The sequence below is a fragment of the Panicum hallii genome, chromosome 4, assembly GCF_002211085.1.
Source record: "Panicum hallii strain FIL2 chromosome 4, PHallii_v3.1, whole genome shotgun sequence".
Classification (NCBI taxonomy): Eukaryota; Viridiplantae; Streptophyta; class Magnoliopsida; order Poales; family Poaceae; genus Panicum; species Panicum hallii.
In genome coordinates this window covers 803,373-828,898 of record NC_038045.1, presented here as the reverse complement: position 1 = coordinate 828,898, position 25,526 = coordinate 803,373, and the positions used below count along the sequence as shown (strand labels likewise).

Sequence of the window (25,526 nt, the reverse complement as noted above, 5' to 3'; positions counted from 1 at the left end):
TGTGTCCTGATTGGTCGGGGGCCGGGTCATCCACGTCGATGCACTAGAAAGTTCGAAGCGGACGTGCTCTGTGGATAATTAGTTCAAGGAAGGTGGGGGATTGTGGTGGGGCAGGAGCGTGGAGTGCGGGTCAGGCCCACAGGTCAGTCAACGGGAGTGACCGGTCAATCGCCGTGCTTAGAACGCTATTGTGCTGGGTCGTGCATTGATCCAACCCTGATGCTTTTCGTCAGTCCTCTTATAGTGCTCGTGTGAAAACACACCACTAGGATAAATCAACAATTTATCAGAGGGCATGCAATATTTAAGCTTGAATAGAAATCAACACGTAAATACTAAAAATATTCCTTTGGCGAGAAGACAATCTATGAACATGTGTGCAAAGTTTAAGATTTGAATCTTGATGGGAAAATTCTACTACAAGGAACCTCGGTAATCCTGGGAAGGCTGCTTAAAACCCTCATTCATACGAGATTTTCTTCTGAACTCATTGACTGTCCTCATTGAACATGAAGACTTTGGGTACAATATCTGAATATCGTGCTTAAGGTGAAAGGTGTCAGAGCTAGAATATGAACAAATATTTCCTCCATCTCAAATTATAGATCGTTTTAATTTTTTTTCTAGATACACAATTTTGGTTATACACTTAGATATATATATATATATATATATATATTATATCTAGATGCATACTAAATGATATATCAAAAAGTCAAAATGAAATGGTGGGAGTATAATCTTCCAGTCCACGACACCGAGAGTAAGTTTTCAAACTGAAAAAAGGCTCTGCACCGAACGTGGCCTCAGAATCACAAGGGTACGATATGGAATTACTGGTGCATCAGAATATGACCAGAGCTAGAGCTACAGACTTCCTGTGCAAGTTTCAATTGATGCAATACGTTATTTACTAATGAATGAAATAGTGAAACATTCAAATAATAATCGAATCCATGTACTTAGAATCACGGGCACAGCAACAAAGAGACATATCACCTACAATAGACAAATGATTTCGGATAGATTCACATCAAGCACAGATGGCCGATTTTAGCTAGTTCAACTCCTTCAGATCCAGTTCAGTTCTGAACTTCATCAGAGAGCATCTGGCAACTAAGGGGAAAAAACGAAGATGTCCTGTCAGCTTCAGAGCTAACGAACTTGAATCGCCTCAGGCACCATAGAAGCATCATCGGCGACCAACTCACACACATAACAGTTTGAACAAGTTGCAACCCTAAATATAGAAGCTAGCAGTTTATACAGCATTTCTTGGATGCAGAATGCCGAGACCCAGTAGTCTCTGAAAAAGGAGAGACCATAAACACCACCACAAGTGTTTATACAGCATTTCTTGGAGGCAGAACACCGAGACCCAGTAGTCTCTGAAACGAGAGACCATACCACAAGCAGTCCTGAAAAAACATCAACAGAACACGTGTAACTTAGTTGAAAGCATGAAAAATTCCTAGCAGCGGTAATGGTATCTAAGAATAAAATGCCTAGTATCCTGTTATTAGCTGTAAATTAGTAAAAACGACTATCAAGTGCTAAGGTACATATCAACTTCAAGATAGATACAAATAAGGACTATTTGAAGAATAAGAATAAGTTCCATGGTGAGAGAAGAGCAGTAGCCACATGCAATGGCAAATATATTTATATACACACAACTTCACTACAGCCCTGGAATTGAAGAATCAAATGGGCATACCACAGAAAGCAATGGATTCAAATTGATGACAGAAACAGCCTAAACAAAGTAAAGAAGGAAAGCCTGGTGCCTGGTGCACTTAAAGATACACATAGGAGTACCTAAAGATCAACCTTCAAAACTGTGAATGCACATTTTACAGGGAGACGTCACAACTATTAAAAAAAAGGCCAGCAACCAACCAAAGTACTATGATCTTCAACAGCTAGTTGTGCTTATGCTTATGCTAATACTAAATCACAGTGAAATAAAATACTCTTCAAAGTTAGCAAAAATCAGACGTATTGATGCATACAACGCTGCTATATGGTGCAATAAGTCTACAATATAATGTCTTTAATATTTTTTCCGAAGTAAACAATGTTGCGTCCTTTTTTCTTGAAACATGCACAATGTAGCGTCCTGAATTCTATTTTCTGGTAACGTAACTCATCAATAGAATGGCCCACAGGTCACAGCTGGCATGTCTAGGAAAATTTTAGCGTACCTCAGTATGGTTCGATTGACCAAAAATGAAACAATTAAGAGTAGCATTGAAGAAGATATATATGTGGAAGTGTACGACCAGTATGAAGGCTAGAGTGTGATAAGTTAGCCAAGCACAACCTTAAAAAGTATCGCACTCCTACAGAACCAACTTGTAACTACTTGTGAAATATTGGTGCTTGAATCTAGTGAAATAAGCACATAAGATAACGAAAAAAGGAAACTAGGTTTTAACCAGCCACAAGAGACTTAAATGTAGGTTTGAAAAGGTAGCGTAGCAGGTATCCATCTGAAAATATACCACCAAAACTCTAGCTATGGATTGACAAGCTCAGAACTGAAGAGAATGTCATCTTCAGTCATGATAAGACGTGACTAAAATGTATTTGATCAGACCGCAGCAAATTGAACACACCACTAAATAATGGCTCAATGGTCCAAAAGTCAACTTATGCTCTTCTTCAAGTAGGGCTATAGACGACAAAAACTTAAAGAGTGTTAGAACGATAGTTCCCGAGCATATATGGATTGCTATTAAATTGATATTAAGAACTATTCACCAAAAGATAGATCTGCTAACACAACATAAACTGCCAACTTTGAAAAAACCGGTCAACTTATGCTCTTCTTCATGATTAGCAAAATAAATTTGGAGATGTTAATGCATAAACAACTGTTATGTGGTCATGGACCTTGAATCAGAAGCCCTGCATAGATCACAGTATCCTAACTATTTTTTCTTTTAGCATGCAAGTCTCAAGTTACTATGTGCTGGCAACATAATCCGCACATAACATGGTTCACAGGTGGCAGCTGGAATGTCTAAAAAGAGGGTATTAGTATTGTAGCACGATGAATATCTAGCAAAATGAAGTATGTTGAAACAATCAGCCACAGTTATTAAATTTATAAGCACAAACAATTACAGATCTTAATATAATTTTTTGGTTGCTCAATGTTGTTTAGTATCACTCAGTTCAGCAGATATGAAACTATTAAAAACTGCATCAAAAGAAAAAAAAAAGGTTGACCATTCTTATACCCGTTTATGATAGTTAATCCTACATATAGACAAACAAGAATTGCACTGCTAATCGCATTTTTAACAGTCAATTGCTGTTTCTCAAGCAAAGGAAAATAGGGAACAATACCACAATACCCCTTCCCAACACGCCTAGCCCACACGTGTGCAAGGAAAAAAGGGAAAAGGTGATATTTTTGATATTTTTTTTGTTGTTGGTATTTGGTTCAATTACTTGAGTAGTTCTGTCACTTGAAACAATTACTGAATTGAGTACAAGTGATTACCTTCACTTCTTTTCAACATTTGGCAAGCAGCCAGTAGGTACTGTGTCCACACCCCCACAGACAGGTAGCTTTGTGGATCCAGACTTTGCACTTCCCATGCATTGGATATTAGCGATATCACAGGCACCTTGTCCCAACACCTGAGCACTCATAGCCTCCTGCATTCCAGGATTGCAATACATCTGATCATTGCATCTGAAATCACAGGAGTTGGTAACTTGGGCACCACCAAGGAAGCTTCCCTGGTCAACAGTAGACACCAAACCGATGTTCTTGACTGGCCTCTGGTAAGGGAAAGCACCAATCTCCCCCTCAATCCTCCCTCTGATATCAACAAGTAGGCAGCGAAGCCTGGCTACCTCCGCCTCAAGCGCGGCGTGATTCTGGAGCTTCTTCATGAGCTGCTGGTTCAAAGCCCTCAAGTGGACCACCTCTTCCTCCAACGACGCCGTGTGAGCCTTCTTCTTCTCCCGGTACTTCCTGACCGCTGCCCGGTTACCAGACGGGCGCTTCTTGGATGTGTTGTTCTCAGATGGCGATTCTGCAGTCTCAGCAGCGTCTGGCGAAGCCGCGACAATCTTGGTGTGGACATGGACACAGGTGTGGGTGTGCGAATGGTCGTGGACTGGCGGGTTGCAGGTGTGGGTGTGGGTGCAAGCATGGTGCTCTGTATCCTTCAAGATGTCATCGAAGTAGCTGTCCATGGAGCAGCTGGTGGGCGGATCGTTGCCGATTGCCGGGCACAAGAATGTGTCCGGGTTTGAGAAATCGAGGTCCCCGTCATCCATCGTTGCGACTAGCAGTCGAGTTCAAACCTGGTAAGAAAAGGATCAGATGCTTCAGCACCAACAATGGCCACAATAAGTAAATTAATTACACAATAAACAAATCAAGGTCCCAACCGTCCATGATTCACTCGTGGAATGGCGGGCTGGCAATCTGTATTAGCTACGCAGGGGAATTCTAACGTGGGACATGGGGAACCTCTAAAAAATTGACTTGAAAATTCTAGTGATTCCGTAATCCGCTGCTCAGCAAAGAACAGAACTACACAGGAAATTGAACATATTGAAGCAGAAAGATTTGGATTCCAGGGCTCGCAGCAAACGAACAGATTCTGTGGAACAAAGCAACTTTGGCAGCAGTAGACAATACAGGGGTATGCTTTAAAGACTCCTCTTTTAGAGATGCCTACGAGTGTTGAAGCAGACTTGTTTACGGCGGCTGCCATAAAGAGGGCGACTGTAACGTGGGACATAGCCACATGGGTTCAGCTGAACCCCTCATCAGGACAGAAAAAGGGGGAAATTGTACTGCTATTCTAGCACTCCGCTGCTCCGCAATCCGCAGGTGAAAATTGGATTTGAGGGCTCGCGGCGACGAAAGGATTATACCAGCAAAAAACATAAAAGCAGTCCGTTGAAGCAACTAGGCGGGAAAGGATTCCTTACCAACGCAACAGCAGGAGAAGAAGGTCAATCCAGGCCGGGTGGGTGCCCGCCGGTCGAGAAGCGGCGGACGAGGGCGGCGGGGGCGACGAAGAGAGGAGGAAGCGAGTAGGGAGGGGGCTTGTGGCGGAATGATGGACGGATCTGGATGGGCCGACGGGGATGTGTTCGGCGCGTAGGGCGGCGGAGGGGGAGCCAGGCAGGACAGGAGCGTGTCGTCAAGCGCGCGCTGGTGGTGCTGGGGTGGGTGGGGTGGGGGTGGCCCGTGGGACGGCGACGAGCGGTTCCCTGGATTCGCGGTTGGTGGGCGAGTGCCGCAGAACCGCCTAGGGTGTTTTTTTCCCCCTGGTACCAAACTTATACTGTACATCAGCACATGTGATCTTACGGTTTATCTCAGCCTTTTATTTTCTTGGATGATTTCCTCACGGTTCTCCTACCAACTTGTGATTCATTCGGCCATTGTTTTTGAGATACATGTGGTCGCATGCTATGTGAAGAATCCACTTTACGTGCTCACGATATAGCTTTGTACAGGTCCAAGATGGTCCCGAATCGCATTTTTAAATCTGCTGATCTAAGCTTTTCTGAAAGAATTTTAACTTTTTCCTCTCATCTTGAGATCGTGCTACTTTAAAATTTTGAACTAAGCTGTTGTGCGTGTTTAATTTTAACCGTCTAGGGTGCGTCTCTTTACGGAGTCACCATGAGACACTCAATCTGAACAAAGTCAAATCTTAGCTTACTGTTTTGGATGGCCCCCACATATGGGTTCTCTGATGACTTAAGGTTTGATTCGCGCTTTTATAATGATGACATTGGTGAGCATGGTGGAGGGTGAGAAAATTATAAGGAAAATCTGTCTGGATGAGGAATTGAAATAAGTAGTAGGTTATTTATCTATATAAGTTTATCTTAACTTCACGGGCGTGGAACATAGAAATTGATTGTACGGATTCTTATATTATATTTCTAATATGCAACTTATAACATAATAAAAGTGCAGTGCATAAATATACGGCCAATAAATACATTATAGTACAACTGCAGCGACCCCATCGCTAGCCTCTCGTTTTCAGCACCTAATTTTACAAGAAAAACGCTGCCACCGGCAGCAGCTCATCCGGGTGTCGCAACGAAACAGAAAAAACTGAAAAGTCAAGCTGGAATCGCGACATCATCTCTTGGCGAACGGCCACCGTTCGACGCCAGGATGCCGACGAGAGCTACTCCTACTTGCCGTGCTCGGTGAGCATGGACCGTAGACTCACTTCCACATTACAATGTATGCAAGTCTGACTCCATTAAGTATTAATGAACACGGTGCTGGACCAAACCAAGTTGAGAAACAAAAACAAAGTTTGCAAATGTCTCCAATAGTCCAGTGTTCGTCAGCAAGCTTTTTAGTACATTGCCAAGAAAAGCACACCATCCCTTGTCAGGCAGCAGGTTTCCGTGTTCAGCACAAAAATTTACAAGCAAACGCAGCTACTGACAGCAGTGCGTCCGAAAGTCGTGGCAAAGCGAAAGGATTCGAAAAACTTGCTTGCAACTTGGATTACTGGAACATCTCCTCCTCTCGGCGGACACGCTTTTCAGGATCAGACAGGTACCTGAAGAACGGCATGTGCGGACTACTTGCTGTGCTTGGCACGGAGTTCAGCAACGTTCGCCTTGATGGTGGACTTGGCCAGCGACGTGGGTTTCAGGACGCTCTTCGGGTTCAAGGCCTGCCGGATCTTGAACACGGCCCACGCCGCCCCGATGGCGTGACCGGCCGCGTCCATCCCTTCGTTGGTTGCAGCGGCAGCTTTGTCCCCGTACCTGCACAACACAGTTTCGGACTTAGATGTGCGTTCCAATGCTGGATTGCGGAACATGGATTTGCTGAAGCGAATAGCACAGTACTTGTGAGATACAAGCCCAGTAGTCACAGTTGATGATGTGGACAGGACGTTCTTCCCAGACACTTCTACGGCGTCACAGATCTTCCCTGTTCGACAGCAGCGCAAGAAATCTCAGCGAAAGGAGCAGCGGAAGAGCAAAACGAGCATGTAACAAAGGACGTCATGGGTTCAGTCAAGGACTACATGGCTGGAACTTTTTGTTTTACAACCCAAACTCACTTTTACCTTCATGGGACACAAAGACCAGGTGGAATCAACAACTCTTTCCTTAATTCGAAGTTACTATTATTATCCTATCATGAAGCATGGTGACAAGCAGGGTACAGAGCATTCAGAGTAAAATAGCCAACTTCCATCTGAAGCGTATGATGATGTTGACTGCAACATCACTAGCATGTGGCCGTATTGAAAAGCTAATACACACTTGCAGTGAGTTGGTTGACACAAGACTTCGGCACCTGCTCAATTCACTAATATGAACAAGCAGAAGCAGAAGCTGACTCGCCATTTGTATTATAGAAGCAAATGGTCGAAAAACAAGGGCAACAAGAACCACCACCTGACTCCCAAAATCAGGTTATCCTATAACTAGTGCACTTCGTACCAGTTAGACTTCTGTCCATAAAAACACGCTGTGGCGTAGAGAAGATCGCTAGAGCACACAAAGCATCTTTTTGTACGTAACTTATCAAGAAGAAAGAAGTAAATAAATTTCTGTTGCCATATGAGACATGCGCTTTCTAAGTAATTGGCAATGTTTGGTTCAGAACAGTGATAGTTAACTTACGCTAGACTAGGCAATGTCTTTGCATCAGTGTAAAATTGCCATGGAATTAGCGATAACTGCCGTGGAACTAGTGATAACTGCCGTGGAACTAGGGACGCAAGTTTTGCTTTCTAGGTCGACCCAGATCTCATTTAATTGAACTAATTCGGATTTAGAAAATCACCCAGAAAGCCAGAACTATTGATGTCACCACTTACATCTCTACATAGAACATTCAGTAGTGCCAGTAGTGCCACAAAGAGTCAAAGACACATGATCTTACTACAAATCTCAAACACAGATACCATTGATAGAGTAAAGAACACATACCAAATCCTTCAAGCGAAGCAAGAACAATTTCTCCAGGCAACAGGTTGAAAAATTTCTTGCCAGCTTTTGAGTTGGCCAATGAGCTTGTGAAATAGCCAGTGACCTTAACAACTCCGGACAATATTCCAGTTGCCACTTTCTCAGATATTTGGGTCACCTTCTTAACTCTGCGAGCAATTGTAAGCAATAAATATTTTTAGGAAGAAAGAAACTTGAATATTTGTATTTGTCTGAAAGCATAGAGCTCAGGGAGATGATTCTCACATAATATGCCCAAATTATCTGTGCTCAATTTTTTATAACATAATCTAAAAGATTGTAAATTAAACAAAACAGTAAAGATATCCAGAAATGAGACAATACAGTACAATAAGCTAACAAAAGAAGTTTAACTCCAATACTATCGTGCTAACATCTGAATAATGTTTCAACATTACACTAGTTTGCCAAGCCATTATAAGTTCAGAAACAACACTTCAATGAACAGAACCATTTTAACATCATATTGATTGCCAGCAGTTTAAGCATTTGAAGAATCCATTTCAAACTACGTATTGGTATGCCAATTTCGTTGGGCATCACTATAGAAATGTTTAAGAATTGACAGCCTCTTCTATATGCCAAAAACAAGGAATCATGCCACGGCTAGAATACACCATACCGAAATGCTGAATCAAGCCAACAAAGTTACTAGTATAATGCATCATGAACATTGCACAGCTATGACTGAAGGACATATAGTATTAAAAAAATAACAGGGACAGGCATTACCTTTTGATCCGCCTGAGCATCTCGGGGCTGACCTCGGCGTTGGCGTCGCCAGGCTGCATCCTCTTCTTGAGGACCTCGTTTCCCCAATGAAGCCTGTCCACCGTGACCTCCCCGCACCACAGTATCCCCTTGGCCAGGTGCTCGGCGCCGGTGGCGATGGCCCTCGCGACCTTACTGCCGTACTCCTCCACATTCGGCGCCACCGCCGTCCAGTACGCGGCGGCCTCGACCTCGTCGCGCACCCTGTTCTCCAACTCCTTGGTCCCAACCACGGAATGGACAGAGAACCTGGTGTAGGTCGCGAGGAGGCCGTCTAGGCGCGCGTCGGGGTGGGTGAGCGTGAGGCCGTAGTGGAGCGGGTCGGGGTTTGGGTCGTCGGCGGAGGGCGGCACGGTGAGGGAGAAGGAGTAGTGGCAGGGGTCGAGCTTGACCGCGGCGACGTCCCGCGCGAGCGGCCACTGGACCGGGTCGAGGAGCGCGATTGCGGCGAGGCTGGTCTCGCCGGAGCGGATGCGGAGGAGCGAGAGGTCCCCGGCGGCGAGCGGGTGGCTCCGGGTGCGGTCGATGAGGTGGAGCTGCGCGCCGGGGATCCGGAGGAGGAGGTCCTCCGACGGCGGGGGCCCGGCGTCCTCGCCGGCGGTGGGCGAAGAGACGGGCCCTATCTCGACGGGCGCCAGGTCGGCCATGGTGAGCGTCGGGTACAGCGGCGGCGCGGAGGGGGCGGGCCAAGGGCTGCTATTGTTGTTGTTGGAGGAGGAGGGGGAGCGGAAGCCGTGCGGTGACGCCATGGGATCGCGTCGGCGGGAGGGATTTATAGCTCGCCGTCGGAGGAGGCGGAAGAGCCGTGGGGAGCGCGGCGACGGCGAGTCGGCGGCGACGTGGCGCTTGTATAGGGGCGCCCCGGCCGCGTACGTGGCGACGGGGAGGAGGAGGAGGATGGGAGATCGTGGTGGGGTCCACGCGGTTGAGGAGGTGGGCCCCTGTTCCGCGGTTGGGGTGGTTAGCTAGTTATAAAGGGGGAATTAAGCGCTCCGCTGTGTCTGACTTGTGGGGCGCGTGTGCTGTCGCCGCGGTTCCGGCGTCGTTGTGGGCCTACCTGTCGGTGGGTGGTTACCGGTAAGTTGGGAGGCGCGCGTGGCAGGACCGCCCCACGTGGAGACCACGTCCTCCAATAGCGGTGGACTGTTTCCATCTGTCTGACGAGTGGGCCATGGTTGCAGTCTAACGTGTGGGCCATGGAGGTTTTCCTCGTCGAGAGTACAAACTAGTAAGCACTAGCTGCTGCCATGGAGGAGAGGACTCTCACTTACCTCGTGCTGCCGAGCCGAGCCCACCACACAATCTGATCTGGTGGTGGATCTCGCTTCATGGGCCCTTACGCCATTGGTGACAAATGTAGATGGGCAAAACATTCGGTATAGCCATCGACGAGTGACGCGCAGCACCGTGGCTTTTCTTTTCTTTTCTTTTCCTTGGGACTGCACTGTGCCAAGTCGGCACCCATAAACCAAGATCACCCTCTGCTCAACTCTACAAAGGCACTGTATTTTTCACTACCTTGTCCTGGCTGGGTGACAAATGTCCCAAGCTCTGTGTATGGAGAGATGCAGATTCCCAGCCCATCTCGTTTCCCACGATATCATTCTGATTCCAGTCCCCTTTTGTTTGGGCGAAAAAACATTCTGATTAGTCTTAGGCTGACTCCAACAAAAGAAGCCATTCGGAGTAGGCAAATACACGTTTTTGGCTACCGGTTAGAAAATAGCTACGGTAGTTATTTTTTCTGACCTCCAACAGCATAGGCAAAAGCATACTGCATTCCACTGGTAGTTGGCTCCCGCCAACGGCAAGAAATCTCTCTCCTCCCGAACCGGCGAGTTCTCCCTTGCCACACAACCTTCTCTCTCCTCCCACCCAACTGACCGTTGGTCCAGCCGCGGATGGCTTGGCCTGGCAGAGCATACATTTTAACTTCCCTCTCCCCTGCTAGTCAAAATACCTTGCCTTTATGCCTACTCTGTTGAAGACGGATATCCAGTGCTATAGTACTCCTACAGTAGCTATTTTGCCTTTGCCTGGCCGAATGGCTCGCCTGTTGGAGTCAGCCTTACGCCCTGCATCCACCATCGCTCCCAGCTTTCGCAACATCGCAACCTTTTCCTTAGAAAGCTAGCAAAACCAAACACCTTCAGCAGCAAGAAAAAAAACCAGAAGAATTTAAAAATGGACACTTTTACAAGAAGCCATCTCGAACAACCAAAGCAGCGGCAGCCAGGGAGGAATATATGCCAGGTCAGTTCTTAATAAGAGATAGAGAAGGGAGAATAAAGACGAGAGAGCCCTGCGAGGTCCCGTCCCGTTCATTGCTAGCCCGGATCCGATTCCGCAGGGACGACGGCCTGGTAACCATCCACTGACGATTTTTGTTGGTACAAAACTAGATGAATTCGTTCGCCTTTTGGGATTCCATCTCAAGTTTTTTTGACGTAAAACGAGCAAAAGATAAAGACGAAAACGAAATAAATTGCAAAAAGGAAAATGGAGAGAGAGCATATGTTAGATGATGGAGGAGATATTGATATTTCAACTTCAACTTTACTATATGCACATATCCATTCAGCCATGCGATGGCCAATGCTGCCATTTCGACAAGGACGCTAACCTTCACCTTCCAGGACTCGTAGCAGCAGGCTGGTTGTTATTCTTCTACACATGATCATCCATCACAAGCACCAGGCCAAAACCCAACCCAAAATCAGTCAGAAGGCGTGGAGGTCGCGGAGTTGGAGAGCATGTGCACGACCTCGCGCATCGTGGGCCGAGCCGTGCTGGCCTCCTCCACGCACGCCATGGCCACCTTGTACAGGTTCACCACCAGCGCCACCGGCTCCGGGGCCAGCCGGCGGTCCGCCACGGCCAGCACCGCCGCGGCGTCGTCCGACGGGTCCGGGAGCTCCGCGGTCACCTTCCGGACCCAGTGCACGATGTCCACGCCGTCGCCGAAGCTGCCCACGGGGCGCCGGCCCGTGATCAGCTCCAGCAGCACAACGCCGAAGCTGTACACGTCACTCTTCTCGTCCACGCGAAGGGTGTACGCGTACTCTGCAAAGCCAACAGAACAAGGTTGATAGGATCAGCAACATCATTCAGAACATGTCAATAGCTGAGCTGCTGGTTACAATTTTTTTACTGTGTCCAACACTCTAAGAGATTTACCCATGCATGCACATTCATGCTGAATCACTTGAGCTACAGTTGCAAGAAGAAGAAAGAAGGTAACTACTGCAGTAGGTAGGACTGAATCTAGCTGCACGAGTGATAGCAGAAGCCGACAGATTTACGAGGTATCTGACAAGTCAAGAAATGGGCAGATCTGCTCCACGCAGGCATGGAGCTGCAATGGAGAGAAGCTCCTTGTCCCTGTTGGATCAATTTGCCTAAAGGCCCCACAAGGCTGTAACAAAACAAATGAACAGCACAAGCACGGCACCAGAATGCCCACTCCTGTAATCCAAAGGCAGGGTTTGTCCTATAGTTTAGTGTCCCCCATTGACCTCTCAGATAATAACAAGATCTGCTTCTAGGGACATGCCGGATCCAAGCTAGAATCCAAGAAGCAGAGCTAGAACATGACACTGATTATATTAATCGCTGTCTGTCTATCACCAGTGCTACAGTCTACAGCCATGCCCTGCAATTGCAAATGTTTTTTTTGAAAGGAAGCAATTGCAAATGTCACTATGAAAAAGTTACCGTTTGATTCTGATCCGGGGCACGCAGCTTTTGTCATCTCTCAAGTTGACTATGCAGAAGGCAACAGACTGCGAGTACAAACACTGTGTACAAGTAGTACAGTTTGTTCCGAACTTGAGAGAATTTTGCTATTTTGTAGTATTAAATAAAATTTATTTACAAAATTTCTTGCACGGATAGGTGCTAATTCGCGAGATGAATTTAATAAATCTAATTAATTCATAATTTGCAACAGCGATGCTACAGTAATCATCCGCTAATTATAGATTAACATACCTCGTTAGATTCATCTTGCGAATTAGCCCAGAGGTTCCGCAATTAGTTTTATAATTAAACTTTATTTAACACTTCTAAATAACAAGATTATTTTTTATCTAACAGGGCTAAATAACAAAAGTTCTCACATCAAATCTTCCGATGCTAATTAGGAGGACTAAACATAAGATAATTATAAAACTAATTACACAGATGGAGGCTAATTCGCGAGATGAATCTATTAAATCTATTTAATCCATCATTAGCACATGTTTACTGCAGCATCATGTTGTCAAATTATTGACTAATTAGGCTTAATAGCTTCTATCTATACCATTAGTTTTGTAATTAAGTCTATATTTAACTCCTAGTCAGTAATCAAACATTGGATGTGACAAGGACTGTGCTTAGGTGGAACCAAACATCCCATAAAGCAAGAGTTGCAGTTACTATCAACAAATACACTTTTTCTCCTAAAATTTGTTAATATGTTGCTGAATTTTCCATTCACTCTTGCACATAAAAAAACATAGATTGCGAATTCTTGCTAACACAGCTATCAAACTCACAAAGCATTGGTTTATAGTGTTCTTTTTTGGGTAATATGATCATGTTTTGATCCCTTTTGCAGTCCAAGTGCATGGCTTAGCAGATTTGCAGCAAGTTCCAGGGATGGCTCTGGGTTACCTGGCGCGATGTAGCCGTAGGAGCCGGCGATGGCAGACATGCACTCGGAGGTGGCGCCGCCGCCGCCGCCGCCCAGGAACTTGGCGAGGCCGAAGTCGGCAACGTGCGCTTCGAACGCGGAGTCGAGCAGGATGTTGTTGGACTTGACGTCGCGGTGGATGATCCTCGGCGCGCAGTCGTGGTGGAGGTAGCAGAGCCCGCACGCCGCCTCCGCCGCGACGCGCGCCCTCGCCTCCCACCCGAGGTGGCCGCCCTTGCCGCCGTGCAGCATCTCGCCGAGGGACCCGTTGGGCATGTACTCGTAGAGCAGCAGGTTGGTCTCCCTGTTGGAGACGAAGCCGAGCAGGCGCACGATGTTGCGGTGGCGGATGCGCCCAAGCGTGGTCACCTCGGCCGTGAACCCGCGGTCGTGGTCGCCGCAGCCTCGCCCGACGAGGCGCTTGATCGCCAGCTCCGTGCCGCCGTGCGTCACGCCGTGGTACACGATCCCCGCGCCGCCCTTGCCGATGATGTTGTCCTCCTTGAGGCACTCCACCACGTCGTCCGCCGAGAAGTCCAGCTTCTGGAACGCCGTCATCTTCCACGCGCCCGACCGCCGCCTCGCCGCCTCACGCCACGCCTCGCACCCCTTCCGCGCGCCAAGGAACGCCATGATCAAGAGAGTGAACATGACGACGAGCCACACCAGCATCTTCTTGGAGTCCCACCGCCGCAAGGAGAACGGCGATCCCGAGCCGGCGGCCGGAGGGCAAGCGTCGGCGAAAGGCGCACCGCACAGGCCGGGATTGCCGGCGAACGAGCTCTCGTTGAACACCAAGAACTGCCCCTGCATCGGAACGGGGCCGGACAGCTGGTTGTAGGAGACGTCCAGCGTGGTGAGGCTCGTCATGTTGGGCATCGCCGGCGGGAGCTCGCCGGACAGCCTGTTCCTGGACACGTTCAGCGTGCACAGGATCTTGAGCGATGTGATGGTGTCCGGTATCTCACCGGTGAGGTCGTTCCGGCTGAGGTCGATGGCGCCGAGGGAGCCGCAGCCCGTGAGCTCCTGCGGGATGTCTCCAGTGAGCGCGTTGCCGCTGACGTTGAGCCTGGTGAGGTTCCTGAGCTTGCCGATCTCCGGCGGCAATGGCCCGGAGAAGTTATTCGACTCCAGGGACAACGTCTGCAGCGCTTGGAAGTTGCCGATAGATGGAGGAATGCGGCCACCTATCCCATTGTTCCCTAGCATCAGCATGGTCATCTTGTCGCCGCCGATCAGGTCCGGGAGCTCGCCGGTGAGCAGGTTGTCGGTGAGCTCCACCATGTCCGCCTTTGGGAGGTCAAAGAGCCCAGCCGGCACGGGACCGGTGAGGAAGTTCTTGCCAAGGCGAACGCGCTTGAGCGTCTTGCAGTCGCCGAGCGACTCGGGAATGTGGCCGAAGAAGCCGTTCTCCATGAGCACGAGCATCTCCAGCTTCCGCCCTAGGCAGAGGTCCGGCGGTATGGTCCCCGTGAGGTGGTTGCCGGTGACGTCCAAGTTCTTGAGGCGACCGTTCCTCCCGAGCGCGGCCGGGAGGTGGCCCGTGAGGTTGTTGTCCCACACCTGCAGCACCTCGAGGTGCGGGAAGTCGCCGAGGAACTCCGGCATCTCGCCGCGTAGGTGGTTGCGGAAGAGGTTGAGGAGCTTGAGGCTGCTGGCGAGGTTGGCGAAGCTGGGGGGTATCTCGCCGGTGAGTTCGTTGATGGAGAGGTCGAGCGACTGGAGGTTGCTGAGGTCGCCGAGCTGCTGCGGTATCTCCCCGGTGAGCTGGTTGATGGAGAGGAAGAGCGTGTCGAGCTGGGTGAGGCGCGCGAGCTCCAGCGGGACGGGACCCGTGAGGTTGCAGCTGCTCATGTCGAGGCGGACGAGCGAGCGGAGGTCGCCGAACTCGGGCGGGACGCCGCCGGTGTACTGGTTGAAGTAGCCGATGTACATCTCCCGCAGGCGGGTGAGGCGCGCGAGCTCGGGCGGGACGCGGCCGGAGAGCCCGTTGCCGTTGAGGCCCAGGTACTCGAGCGCGGCGAGGTCGCCGAAGGAGTCCGGGATGGAGCCGTTGAAGTAGTTGCCGCCGAGGTGGAGGTAGCGGAGGCGGGCGTGGCTTGCCCCGAACGGCGGCAGCGGGCCGGAGAGGTTGTTGTTGTACATGTCGATGAGCTCCAGCACGGGGAAGTAGGGCTCGCTGACGTCGGCGGCGGGCGGCGGCGGGAACGTGCCGGTGAGGTTGTTGTTGGAGAGGTTGAGGTGGCGCAGCGCGGGCATGGACGCGAGCGCCGGCGGGACGCGCCCCGGCAGGGAGCAGGCGGCGACGGTGAGGTTGGCGAGCGCGTCGAGCAGCGCGACCTCGGGCGGGAGGGAGCCCCCGTGGAGCGGCACGGCCGTGAGGTTGATCGCGACGACGCGGGACGTGGCGGGGTCGCAGGCGACGCCCGAGAAGGCGCAGTGCGCTGGCGGGGACGCGCCCGGGTCCCAGTCCGCGAGCGCCGTGGGGGAGGAGTTGGAGGCGGCGGGAACGAGCGCCGCCTTGAGGCGGGCCAGCGCGTAGACGTCCCGCTCCGGCGAGGCGGAGGCGGCCAGGGGAAGGAGGAAGAGGAGGAGGAGGACGGGGTGGAGGGGAGGCATGGTGGCGGCGGCTGCGGGTGCGGAGTGGTGGTGGCGAGCCGGACGTGGGGATAAAAGGTGGGAGGCGGTGGTGGAGGAGGGAATGAGCATATGGAATCCGTCCCGCTCCACCGGCGGCCGAGCTCCTCTCAGCCGGCGTACTGCTGCCAGCTAGTGCCTCTGCTGGCCATGCTACGGATTGGCTTGGCTGCCAAAATCTTCCTTGGCAAAGGATTGAGCTTCACGACGCCGGGTCAAAGGCCCGGATGGATGCTGCTCGGCGCACGGCACGCTGACGCGTGCGGTGTCAGAGGCGCGGGCAGTTATGAGAGACGGCGTCTGGTTTTGTGGGCGGGCGGGACGGGACGGGGAAGGATCCGGCGCCGGAGCCGGAGCCGGAGGGGACGTGACGCGGGCCGCATCAATTTCCCTTTGCTGCTTGCTGCTCAGTGCTCTCTGGTTTCGTAGCCTAGGTTAGGCTGGCTCTGGGAGGCTCCATCAAATGCCACAGGCTGCCAGCCTCCCCTCCCCTCCCTTGGTAGCAAGCAGCCTAGCAGGCTTTGCTGATCGCCTGATGGTCATGGCTTCATGCTAAAATTGGAGCTGCATCCTTAAGATCTCGTGAAGGTTCAAACTGATTTTACCACGCGATCAGCGGTTCACTTGACGTCTGGAAACGGATGGACTCCCAGGAGAGCTTTTTTAGCATTGCTCCTCCTCCCACAACTGGAACCACATTTCTGTGGTGGGGGGTTCAGAAAGGATCTGCTCCTTCCTGCAGGGCAGGCAGGCAGGCCGGCCCTGGGGAAGTTTCAACGGAGCCTTTTGTGGATGCGGGTACTTCTTGATGCCTTTTTTTTTCTGTTGGCTCGCGTGGGACACAACAGAACAGAAAGCTGTGGCTTGTGAGCCACCGAGGACTGTCCTCCTTGCCCCCACTCCCTGCCTTCCTCTGCTTGCTCCGGTCCTCAAGCCTCATGCCCTGAACTGAACGTGACCAAGCTTCTGCACCCTGGCCTCCTGTTCCCTGACTCTGCATCATGCAGTCAATGTAACGGCTCCTCCCTCCCTCCTCTAGCTCTGCAACAGCACAGCGGTGGCGGATCCAATTCAGCTCATCAGTCCAAAAACATTTGGTTTGGACGTTTAGGTGCGTGAGTTCAGCAACACATCTGGTGTGTTTCAGCTTCAGACTGAAATAAGAACGCGTATCACTGCAGAATCATGATACGTTGATGCCATTGCCAAGCAGCCAATGACATTAGGCACATGAGTGTGTGCATAGCTTGCTCATGCAGAGAGGATGCCGGAGCTGTAGCCCTTTCTCTGTCGATCTCTGCCCATTGCCTCCATGTTCAATCCAGATCCCCCTAGATAACCGTGCCCGCCCGGGCCAGGATATATGAAAGGAAAAGGTAGAAAAAAGTTTTCTTTTCCGATCTTCCTGCAGGCCATGGCCCATGGCACTGCTTCCCTGCTGCGGTGCTGCCTTGTACTGTACGCATGGGTGCTACGGCCGGCAGGGCTCTTCTCCCGCTGGTCCTACAGTACACTACATCATCTCTAGGTAGGCTAGGCCATGAGATGAGAGACGGCAGACATGGCCATGGCCTGCCTGACCTGAGCCAGCAGGCTGCTATGGCCCATGGCCTAGCTGTGTTGAGCACCAGCGTGCCCCCTTAGCTGAAGGCCTGCCTCATCAACTGCTCTGCTCGGTCGTCGCGTAAAGCCAAAGCAAAGCAGAGCAAGGCCGGGGCGTCGCTTTGGCACCGGTTGACCTGCAGCCAAACAAGAATTTTTTAAAAAAAAGTTAAAAAAATTAAAATTCAAAAAGGGTGACGGCTTACAACAATTCGAAAAATAGGTGCCTCCCGCCCAATAAACGGGCGGGATGAGACGTTCCGCCTATCCAACGGGCGGGGGGTCGAAAATTTTTTTGCAGGGGCCTCTTCGCGAAATTTACACGCCATCCCGCCCTTCCAACGGGCGGGGGATCTTCCGAGGGGCCTCCCGCCCGTTGGGAGGGCGGGAGGTTCCCCCGAGGGGCATCCCGCGCCCACAACGTGCCGGAGGTTCTCGCGAGGGGCATCCCGCCCGCGGGATGTCACCCCCCTGCCACTATTTAAGCCCTCCACCCACCCCTAATTCTCATAATATTCATCAAAAATCAACAAAAAAGAAAAGAAGGAGAGGAAGAGAGCAGAGGAGAGGAAGCGGCGAAGCTTTGTCCACACATCGGTTTGGAGGTATATTCTCGTTATAACCGTATAATTACTAATTATTTTTATGAATATTTGTTAGGGTATTTATACGTAGAATAGTTTTCAGTATTTTCAATAGCTTTTAGAAATATTTGTTAGGATAGCTCTATTTTAAATAGTTTTGAGTATTTTTAATAATTTTTAGATATATTTCTTAGGGTAGTTATATTTTGAATAGTTTTTATAATTGCAATAGTTTTCAGATATATTTGTTAGGGTAGTTAAATTTCGAATAGTTTTCAGTATTTTTAATAGCTTTTAGATATATTTCTTAGAGTAGTTATATTTTGAACAGTTTTTATAATTTTAATAGTTTTCAGATATATTTCTTAGGGTAGTAATATTTTGAATAGTTTTTATAATTTTAATAGTTTTCAGATATATTTCTTAGGGTAGTAATATTTTGAATAGTTTTCAGTATTTTTAATAGCTTTTAGAAATATTTGTTAGGGTAGTTCTATTATAAATAGTTTTTAGTATTTTCAATAGTTTTTAGATATATTTCTTAGGGTAGTTATATTTTGAATAGTTTTTATAATTTCAATAGTTTTCAGATATATTTTTAGGGTAGTTATATTTTGAATAGTTTTTAGTATTTTTAATAGCTTTTAGAAATATTTGTTAGGGTAGTTCTATTATAAATAGTTTTTAGTATTTTCAATTGTTTGTAGGAATATGTCTTACGGTACTTATATTTTTCATGCAGATATGGCGCAGACACCGGAGCTCCTTGACGCGAACATCGACGAATGGCACAGGCCGTACCTGACAGCGGTGGAGGGGCAGGAGCTTCACGAGTTGCACCCTCGTGTAGCAAAGGAGTTGTTGCACCTGGACGACCGCTGGCTTGACAGGTGATACTTTGTATTTTTTTACGAAACTAATGTATAGCTTGTACGATAATTGTAACCACAATGCAAAATATACAGGTTACGTGAGGCTGGTTTGCTGCCACTCGCATGTATGCTCCAGGCCGGCGACGGCCAAGACGGTGGTGCCAAGAAGTGGATGCAGCTGGACCGCACTCTACTTGCAGCGTTGGCGGACAGGTGGCGTCCGGAGACGCACACGTTCCACTTGCCGTGCGGGGAGATAGCCCCCACGTTGCAGGACGTGTCGTACCTGCTCGGGCTTCCCATTGCGGGTGAAGCTGTTGGCCTGGTTGCTGTGCCACCTACCTGGAGGGCGGAGTTGCAGGAGCGGTTTGCTCCAGCGAACCCGCCACTTGTTGTGAATGTACCTGATTTGCCCGGCCCCGCCAAGAGTTGGGTAATACAATTTAGGGTACGTCCAATTATTTTTTAATTAATTTAATTGAATTATATGTGACTACCTCTAAGTATTGAACAAATATATTTCAGGCTCAGGATCTGCACCCTCTGGCTGGGCAGTACGAGGTGTCGCGATGCCTGGAGGCATATCTGTTGTGGTTGTTCGGCTGGACTCTTTTCTGCAACTCTACCGGCAATTATGTGGACAAGGTGCTCATGCAATACGCGCGCGCGATTGCGGATTCGGAGCTGGGCCAGGTACCTGGGTGGAGCTGGGGATCGGCAGTGCTTGCTGCCACGTACCGAGGGTTTTGCCAGGCCTGTTTGAAGACGGAGAGGATCGCCGTCATCACAGGCTGCCCACTTCTGCTGCAGCTATGGTCGTACGAGCGATTCGCCATAGCACGCCCCCTAATCAGCGAGGAGCCTTATCCGCCCGAGATGTATGGGATGTGGGATAAGGATAGCCCCACGATGGGTTCGCTTTGGACCGATCGACGGGTAAGCTCTTTAATTTACTGTTGTACGTTTCTGTATATGCAAAGTTCCGATGCAGTTGTGTAATTTTGCAGATGAGCTGGGCACATCAGCAGGTCCGAAAAGCATACTCGCAGTTCGTGTCCGAATTTGATCGGAGGCGGCCACAGGATGTCATCTGGACCCCGTACACTGCTGTGGCTGTCCAGACACGTGCGCCGCACGAGTTGTCTTCCCTCTGCTCACGTGACGAGGAGTACTGGCTCACAAAGGCGAACCTAATGTTCGATATTCTCAGCATGCATGGTTGACGGGAGCTCCTGCATACGGTGGTCCATTCGGTGTGCCGGACTGGGACGACTAGGAGGGCGGCTCCGCCGCTTGGTTGGAGTTGGTGGGCGGTGGCGCCGAGTCTGACATCATTGGTCCATCCCAGACGTATGACGCTCCAGGTGCACAGTCCCAGGATGACCCGTTCACACGTGCACCTCCTCTGCCTCGTCCTCACCGTGCTCCAGATGCATTTACGTACTCGGAGGACCACATACACCGACGGGCTAGGACTAGGGGGGAGGACCAAGAGAGTGCGAGGTCCGGGACAGGCGGGGTAGATACTCCTGATTCGGTGGACTTTTTATATTTAAACTGTTTTTGTATGATATTATTTTCTTTTTAATTGGTTGATGTATCGTACTATCGTAATATTTGGATTCTACGTTGCAAAACGTTATCGTTTAACCATCTTCATACGAGTTTTAGATACATCAATCTTCTTAGTAAAATTGAATTAAAATTTTATATGTATACAAAAGAGTATGACGAATAAATATTGTATTTGAAAATAGTCTGAATTTCAAATAGTTTGTAAATCATAAATTCCAACAAAAATTAATAAAAATATAAGCAGTGAACATCCCGCCCACTGGCCGGCCGGGATGCCTCCCGCCCTCTGGCTGGGCGGGATGCTTCCCGCCCTCTGACCGGGCGGGATGCCTGTCTCAAGGACTTCTTCGCGAATAAATTTTTTTTTTATTCGCGAATAGAAACTTTTTTATTCGTGAAGAGGCCCTCGGGAGGGACCTGCAAATATTTTTTGGAACATCCCGCCCGCTGGATGGGCGGGATGTCCCCGGCCCCACGCCTCCCGCAACGGGCGGGAGGCACCCATTTTTCAAATTGTTTCCAACTGGCACCCCTTTTTTGAATTTTAATTTTTTTAAACCTTTTTTTTTAAAAAAACTCGCCAAACAAAACAATTGCAGTGGAGGAGAGCCCACAGCCCAGAGTCGAGGGTGTTCACCTGGCTGTGACACTGTTGACTCTCAGCACTGTTTCCTTTCCAAAAACATCAGCTATGGTCATTGTTCTCTTGTGCGATCCCAAAATCCGTGTCTTGCCTTTGCCGGGGTCATGCTAGGTCTTGATGATCCTTGTCGATTCAGTGGAGGAATGTCAGTCGGACCTAACAGAAAAGTTGTGAATTCGAATCACCCATGCATGTCATCTGCGTATTAGTGGTTGAACATTCAAAAGGCAAGGAAGCCTAATGCGTCCATACTCACCCATGGGATGCGAGAGACTTACCACAAATGATTCATTGGTTCCAAAATTTAATGTTTCATGTTATCCTAACTAAAACTTTTTTACTTCGATTAAATTTACGCAAAAACTGTATCGACACCTACTATATCAAATAAATGCAATATCAAGACACATTTCATGGTAGATTTAATAAAATCAAATTGATGATAAAGATGCCGGTCTATTTTCTTACAAACTTGGTTAAATCTGGATAAATTTAATTTAGGACAAAACTTAAATATTTTAAAGTAGACGGAGAAGCAACCAGCTTCACATTTACGTTAGGTCTACTCATGGCAATGAGCACCTCCACACAAGCACAAGAAATGCTACTCCCCTAGATACTGTACTTTTTGTAAAAAATAAATCCTCATCAAGAACATTCCTCTCCCACTGCTTCCTGCTCTCCATTATTACCACTCCCCTTTCTTTGCACTCCAATTAGCAACCAGTTACTAACTAATATTCTTTCAGTAGCATCTAAACGCGCACGATCGATTAACTGGCGATCATCATCGTGGAGAAAAAGGCTACGCTCATAGCATTGCTATCCATGTGCCACTGCCTGCAGGGGCAAGCTCAAGCAGCTTTTTCTGGAGCAAATAAAAGCCTCGCCACCTTTTGTTGCCCTCGAGTCTCTGGGATCATGCTGTCTCCAGCGATATCCTCCGAATTCCATCCTCTACATTCTTCATTTACAGAATTCTCTACAAGATTCTCTCCTCTATATCTCATTTCTCTCCAACAACGTTCTCTAAATCTCGTTCTCTATACATTAAACCCTATATTAGAAACGTATTTTGTTCTAAATTTTTGTACGTACGTATTTATCATACCTCAAACGCTATGGACATATTTTATTTTTATTTAATTCAGTGTTTGAAACGTAAAGAAAAAATAGAGAAGAGGAGAGAGAATCTCTATATATAGAGGAAACCTGTATCGTTCTCTATTTTAGAGGACCATTTAGAGAACGCTGCTGGAGCAATAGAGAACGGAATCTTCCTCTATATATAGAGTACAGAACGCTTTATAGGCTACCGATGGAGACAGCCTCAGCCAGTAACAGACAAGTCGTCAAGCACTAAACAAATGCAGTTCTGGTAGAGTCGAATCACACTAATGACTCCAAAGCCTGCTTAACAATCGCAAGAAAATGGTGTCCATCCATTGCATTAGCAGACCAGCAAGGGGAAAGGGAAGGAGAGAGAAGAAACTGGCCGACCGGCCGAGTGATTCGGCGTGGGCCGTGGGTGAGAGAGAATAGATGCATCGACATGCAGCTGAAACCGAGTTTAGGTTTGGTAGAGCTCCAACTAATTCTAATTCTTAAGAAGTGATTATATGGCTGAAAGTAATTTTTATTGATTATCTAGCATAAATTTTTAAAATCAGCGTTGAGAATCATTTCACAAAATTATAAAAAGCTACTTTTTCTCTTAGTTTAGTTTAGAAAATTAGTTTATTTTAGAAAAATCACTCCACAGAATCAGTAGTTCTCTCTATAAAGTTATTTGGCGAAATTTTTACTGGATTCAGCAGAGAATAGAAACTCTCGGTGAAGTGATGAGTGAGCACACACTTTCCTGGCCACCGCTTTCACTTTGTTAGGCTGCCCCTGAAATGTTCTTCTTTCAGAAGAATAAAAATAAAATAATATCTGCCCCTGAATCCATTGTGGGAGCTCGGGTCTCATCGTCTCAGAGTGCGTTTGTGCAGTGCCGCGAACATGTTCCAAAGCAAGCGGAGGACCGAATCATGGCGAGCGGGTAGAACAAGTAGCAAGTGTGGTCGTCTCATTGTCAACTCAGGTTCTTTTCATGCCCTCAAAAAAAAAACTCAGTTTCTTTTCAAATCTTCTGGAAACCATTTTTCCTAGAGCCAAAGCAAACTCAGTAGTCAATAAAATATTTCACGGCCCATGATTCTCTAGAAAAGGCCAATTCGTCTCCGGTAGATAGCCCATGAAGTAATTGTTGGCCTGTTAACAGGACTCGGCCCAATTAATTGGAAGGCCCATCCACCTTGCTCACTCTCAACGTCCGCACGCAGCTGCCTCCTGGCTCGACTCATCCCCGTTCCCCAAACCCTCCCCACCGCCGGCTCCAGGCTCCCGCCGAGACGCCGGCCGCCGCCGGTGCCTGCTCGGCCCGTGCCTCCGTCGCGGATCCTCCGGTGACTTGCCCCTGCCTCGACCCCCTCCTGCGCCTACGGTTTGTAATTCCTTCTCCCAACAGTTCTCCTTCGTGCTGTGCGGTCCCGTGCAGGTCAATTCTGCATTTGTAACCGATTAGGATGGTGTGGTTTTTGCTTGGATTTTGGGTAGATGGAGGAAAAATTTCCGAAAGATGCCTTTGCTCAAGGGAAAGTTTGGCAACTGAAGCTTTGCCCTGTGTTCAGCTCTTGATGTAGGGCTAACTGCAATGTAAGTTGTAAGTAGTATTCATCTCCGTCTGCTGGATGATGCCATGCGGTCGGTGATAGGAATTTGGAATCAAACTTTAGATGAACATGGCATCAAACTAATAGCTGGGATTGTGCTGAGGTTCACGACTCAGTACAATTTTTCAAACGGTAGCAAGGAGATTTAGCTGTAGCTGCAAAGAGAGAGATTTGCCGCGTTTTAAGCAACTCAATGGATGTATGGATGTAGTAGTTTATTTCTTTGCATCAGTAGTGTTCAGTTATCAGTAAGGGGAGCATATATACTTATTGTGTTTCATCTACTCATAGCACCTGGAGAAGTCTCCAAGCACCACTGTTCAGCCTCCATGATTTCATTTCACCTCCTAGTGTACAGTTCTTGCTAACTCGTTAATATATCTACTTTATGCAGTGTAACTTTTGCTTTCTTCCTGCTTGATATGATCACTTGTGTCGTTACCGATCATTGGCTTTGATCCACCATAGCTAACATTGTTTTTGCTGTCCAATTTTTGCCTGCAGAACTGTAGTGATGGAAGGCCAAGCAAACGCTGCAAAGGCTAGTCTTGGTCCAAGAGTGAAGGCTAACCTGGTTCTTGGAGCAGAATCATTTGCTATCAGCTCCGAGTCAGGTATCCTGTCCGAGCAGCTGGCCATGATGAAGGAGAAGAGCATGGTGATTCTCAAGGAATACATCACCAAGCACAATGCTCCAAACGATGTCCCTGATGAGTCCATTGAGGGTGAATCTGATGAAGAGGGTGAAGCACTACTCAAGAACCCCCCGAAGAAATCTAAGAAGCAGAAGTGACCATCCTGAGTTCATCTTATTCATTGCTAGGCACGGCTACTGTATCTTTAGCTACGCTTTTGACAGAGAAAGACCAGATCATTGTTTGGCACATCTTGCTTTTGTAATACTAGATAGTTGTCAGCTACAACCTGCAAGTGTAAAAACTTGGTGCTCATGTCATGAAATTCAGCAGCAGTTCTACCTCTCTCTGTTATAATTTCATAATTTCTTGCACTGGACAAAGGCGATGGTGCCCCTTCTCTTTTGTCCGTGTGCTGCATAGATGTGTAGCAACTGAAGCACAAGAATGTATTGCCACTAAAAACTTCCTACTATTCTCAAATCTGAAGTCTGAATTCAGCCACACGCATAACTATGGCATCTGCATTTTCGTACAATAAAAGGCACATATCAGCAATGCATATATGGATGATCTTGATGGTTCCCCTTCTATGACCACCGATGCAAAATAGATTGATCTTGATGTGCTGCCTTGTGTGACACTGTGACCATCAATGCAAAATGGTCCGTGTACAGTGTTGTTTTTTCCTCTGCTGCAAGCCGTCAACCATCATGAGCCATCACTAGAAAAAGAAGCGTATATTTCTTCTCGGCTTTCTTGTTCTGCCTTCTCTTCTTCCTTTTGAAGATGCTGCTGCTACGGCTTCTTTGGA

At 48.3% G+C, this 25,526-nt stretch overlaps 4 protein-coding genes across 7 annotated transcripts; 1 reads left to right on the top strand and 3 right to left on the bottom strand.

Annotated features, from left to right (window-relative positions):
• Positions 1–942: 942 nt before the first annotated feature.
• LOC112889828 (basic leucine zipper 23-like) lies at positions 943–5,217 on the bottom strand. 2 transcript variants are annotated; one of them, XM_025956602.1, is made up of 3 exons: positions 4,963–5,217; positions 3,512–4,326; positions 943–1,418 (listed from the first exon to the last, which is right to left on the bottom strand). In XM_025956602.1, exon 2 carries the CDS (start codon positions 4,297–4,299, stop codon positions 3,514–3,516), a length of 786 nt encoding a protein of 261 aa, XP_025812387.1. In that variant the 5' UTR covers positions 4,300–4,326; positions 4,963–5,217; the 3' UTR covers positions 943–1,418; positions 3,512–3,513. The 2 variants fall into 2 exon arrangements, with proteins under 2 accessions (XP_025812387.1, XP_025812388.1); XM_025956603.1 differs by lacking the exon at positions 4,963–5,217 and adding an exon at positions 4,414–4,658.
• Positions 5,218–6,300: 1,083 nt separating this feature from the next.
• Positions 6,301–9,701, bottom strand: LOC112891025 (protein EARLY-RESPONSIVE TO DEHYDRATION 7, chloroplastic-like). The gene is made up of 4 exons (XM_025957918.1): positions 8,734–9,701; positions 7,963–8,129; positions 6,868–6,952; positions 6,301–6,783 (listed from the first exon to the last, which is right to left on the bottom strand). The coding sequence occupies exons 1-4, from the start codon at positions 9,519–9,521 to the stop codon at positions 6,594–6,596; spliced, it is 1,230 nt and encodes a 409-aa protein (XP_025813703.1). The 5' UTR covers positions 9,522–9,701; the 3' UTR covers positions 6,301–6,593.
• Positions 9,702–11,289: 1,588 nt separating this feature from the next.
• Positions 11,290–16,738, bottom strand: LOC112889409 (leucine-rich repeat receptor-like kinase protein THICK TASSEL DWARF1). Of its 2 annotated transcripts, XM_025956022.1 has the most exons (3): positions 13,429–16,738; positions 12,487–12,554; positions 11,698–11,835 (listed from the first exon to the last, which is right to left on the bottom strand). In XM_025956022.1, exons 1-2 carry the CDS (start codon positions 16,154–16,156, stop codon positions 12,520–12,522), a joined length of 2,763 nt encoding a protein of 920 aa, XP_025811807.1. In that variant the 5' UTR covers positions 16,157–16,738; the 3' UTR covers positions 11,698–11,835; positions 12,487–12,519. The 2 variants fall into 2 exon arrangements, with proteins under 2 accessions (XP_025811806.1, XP_025811807.1); XM_025956021.1 differs by lacking the exon at positions 12,487–12,554 and having other exon boundaries at positions 11,290–11,835; positions 13,429–16,734.
• Positions 16,739–23,692: 6,954 nt separating this feature from the next.
• LOC112889607 lies at positions 23,693–25,069 on the top strand. 2 transcript variants are annotated; one of them, XM_025956329.1, is made up of 2 exons: positions 23,693–23,848; positions 24,582–25,069. In XM_025956329.1, the coding sequence occupies exon 2, from the start codon at positions 24,592–24,594 to the stop codon at positions 24,868–24,870; it is 279 nt and encodes a 92-aa protein (XP_025812114.1). In that variant the 5' UTR covers positions 23,693–23,848; positions 24,582–24,591; the 3' UTR covers positions 24,871–25,069. The 2 variants fall into 2 exon arrangements, with proteins under 2 accessions (XP_025812114.1, XP_025812115.1); XM_025956330.1 differs by lacking the exon at positions 23,693–23,848 and adding an exon at positions 23,875–24,060.
• Positions 25,070–25,526: the final 457 nt, after the last annotated feature.

Coding starts and splice junctions, on each gene's coding strand:
- LOC112889828 (XM_025956602.1), bottom strand. CDS start 4,299: ATGGATGACGGGGACCTCGATTTCTCAAACCCGGACACATTCTTGTGC.
- LOC112891025 (XM_025957918.1), bottom strand. CDS start 9,521: ATGGCGTCACCGCACGGCTTCCGCTCCCCCTCCTCCTCCAACAACAAC. Junction 8,130..8,733: donor ATGCTCAGGCGGATCAAAAG/GTAATGCCTGTC, acceptor AATTGCTCGCAG/AGTTAAGAAGGTGACCCAAA. Junction 6,953..7,962: donor TGCTTCGCTTGAAGGATTTG/GTATGTGTTCTT, acceptor GCTGTCGAACAG/GGAAGATCTGTGACGCCGTA.
- LOC112889409 (XM_025956021.1), bottom strand. CDS start 16,156: ATGCTCATTCCCTCCTCCACCACCGCCTCCCACCTTTTATCCCCACGT. Junction 11,836..13,428: donor CTACGGCTACATCGCGCCAG/GTAACCCAGAGC, acceptor TTGGCTTTGCAG/AGTACGCGTACACCCTTCGC.
- LOC112889607 (XM_025956329.1), top strand. CDS start 24,592: ATGGAAGGCCAAGCAAACGCTGCAAAGGCTAGTCTTGGTCCAAGAGTG.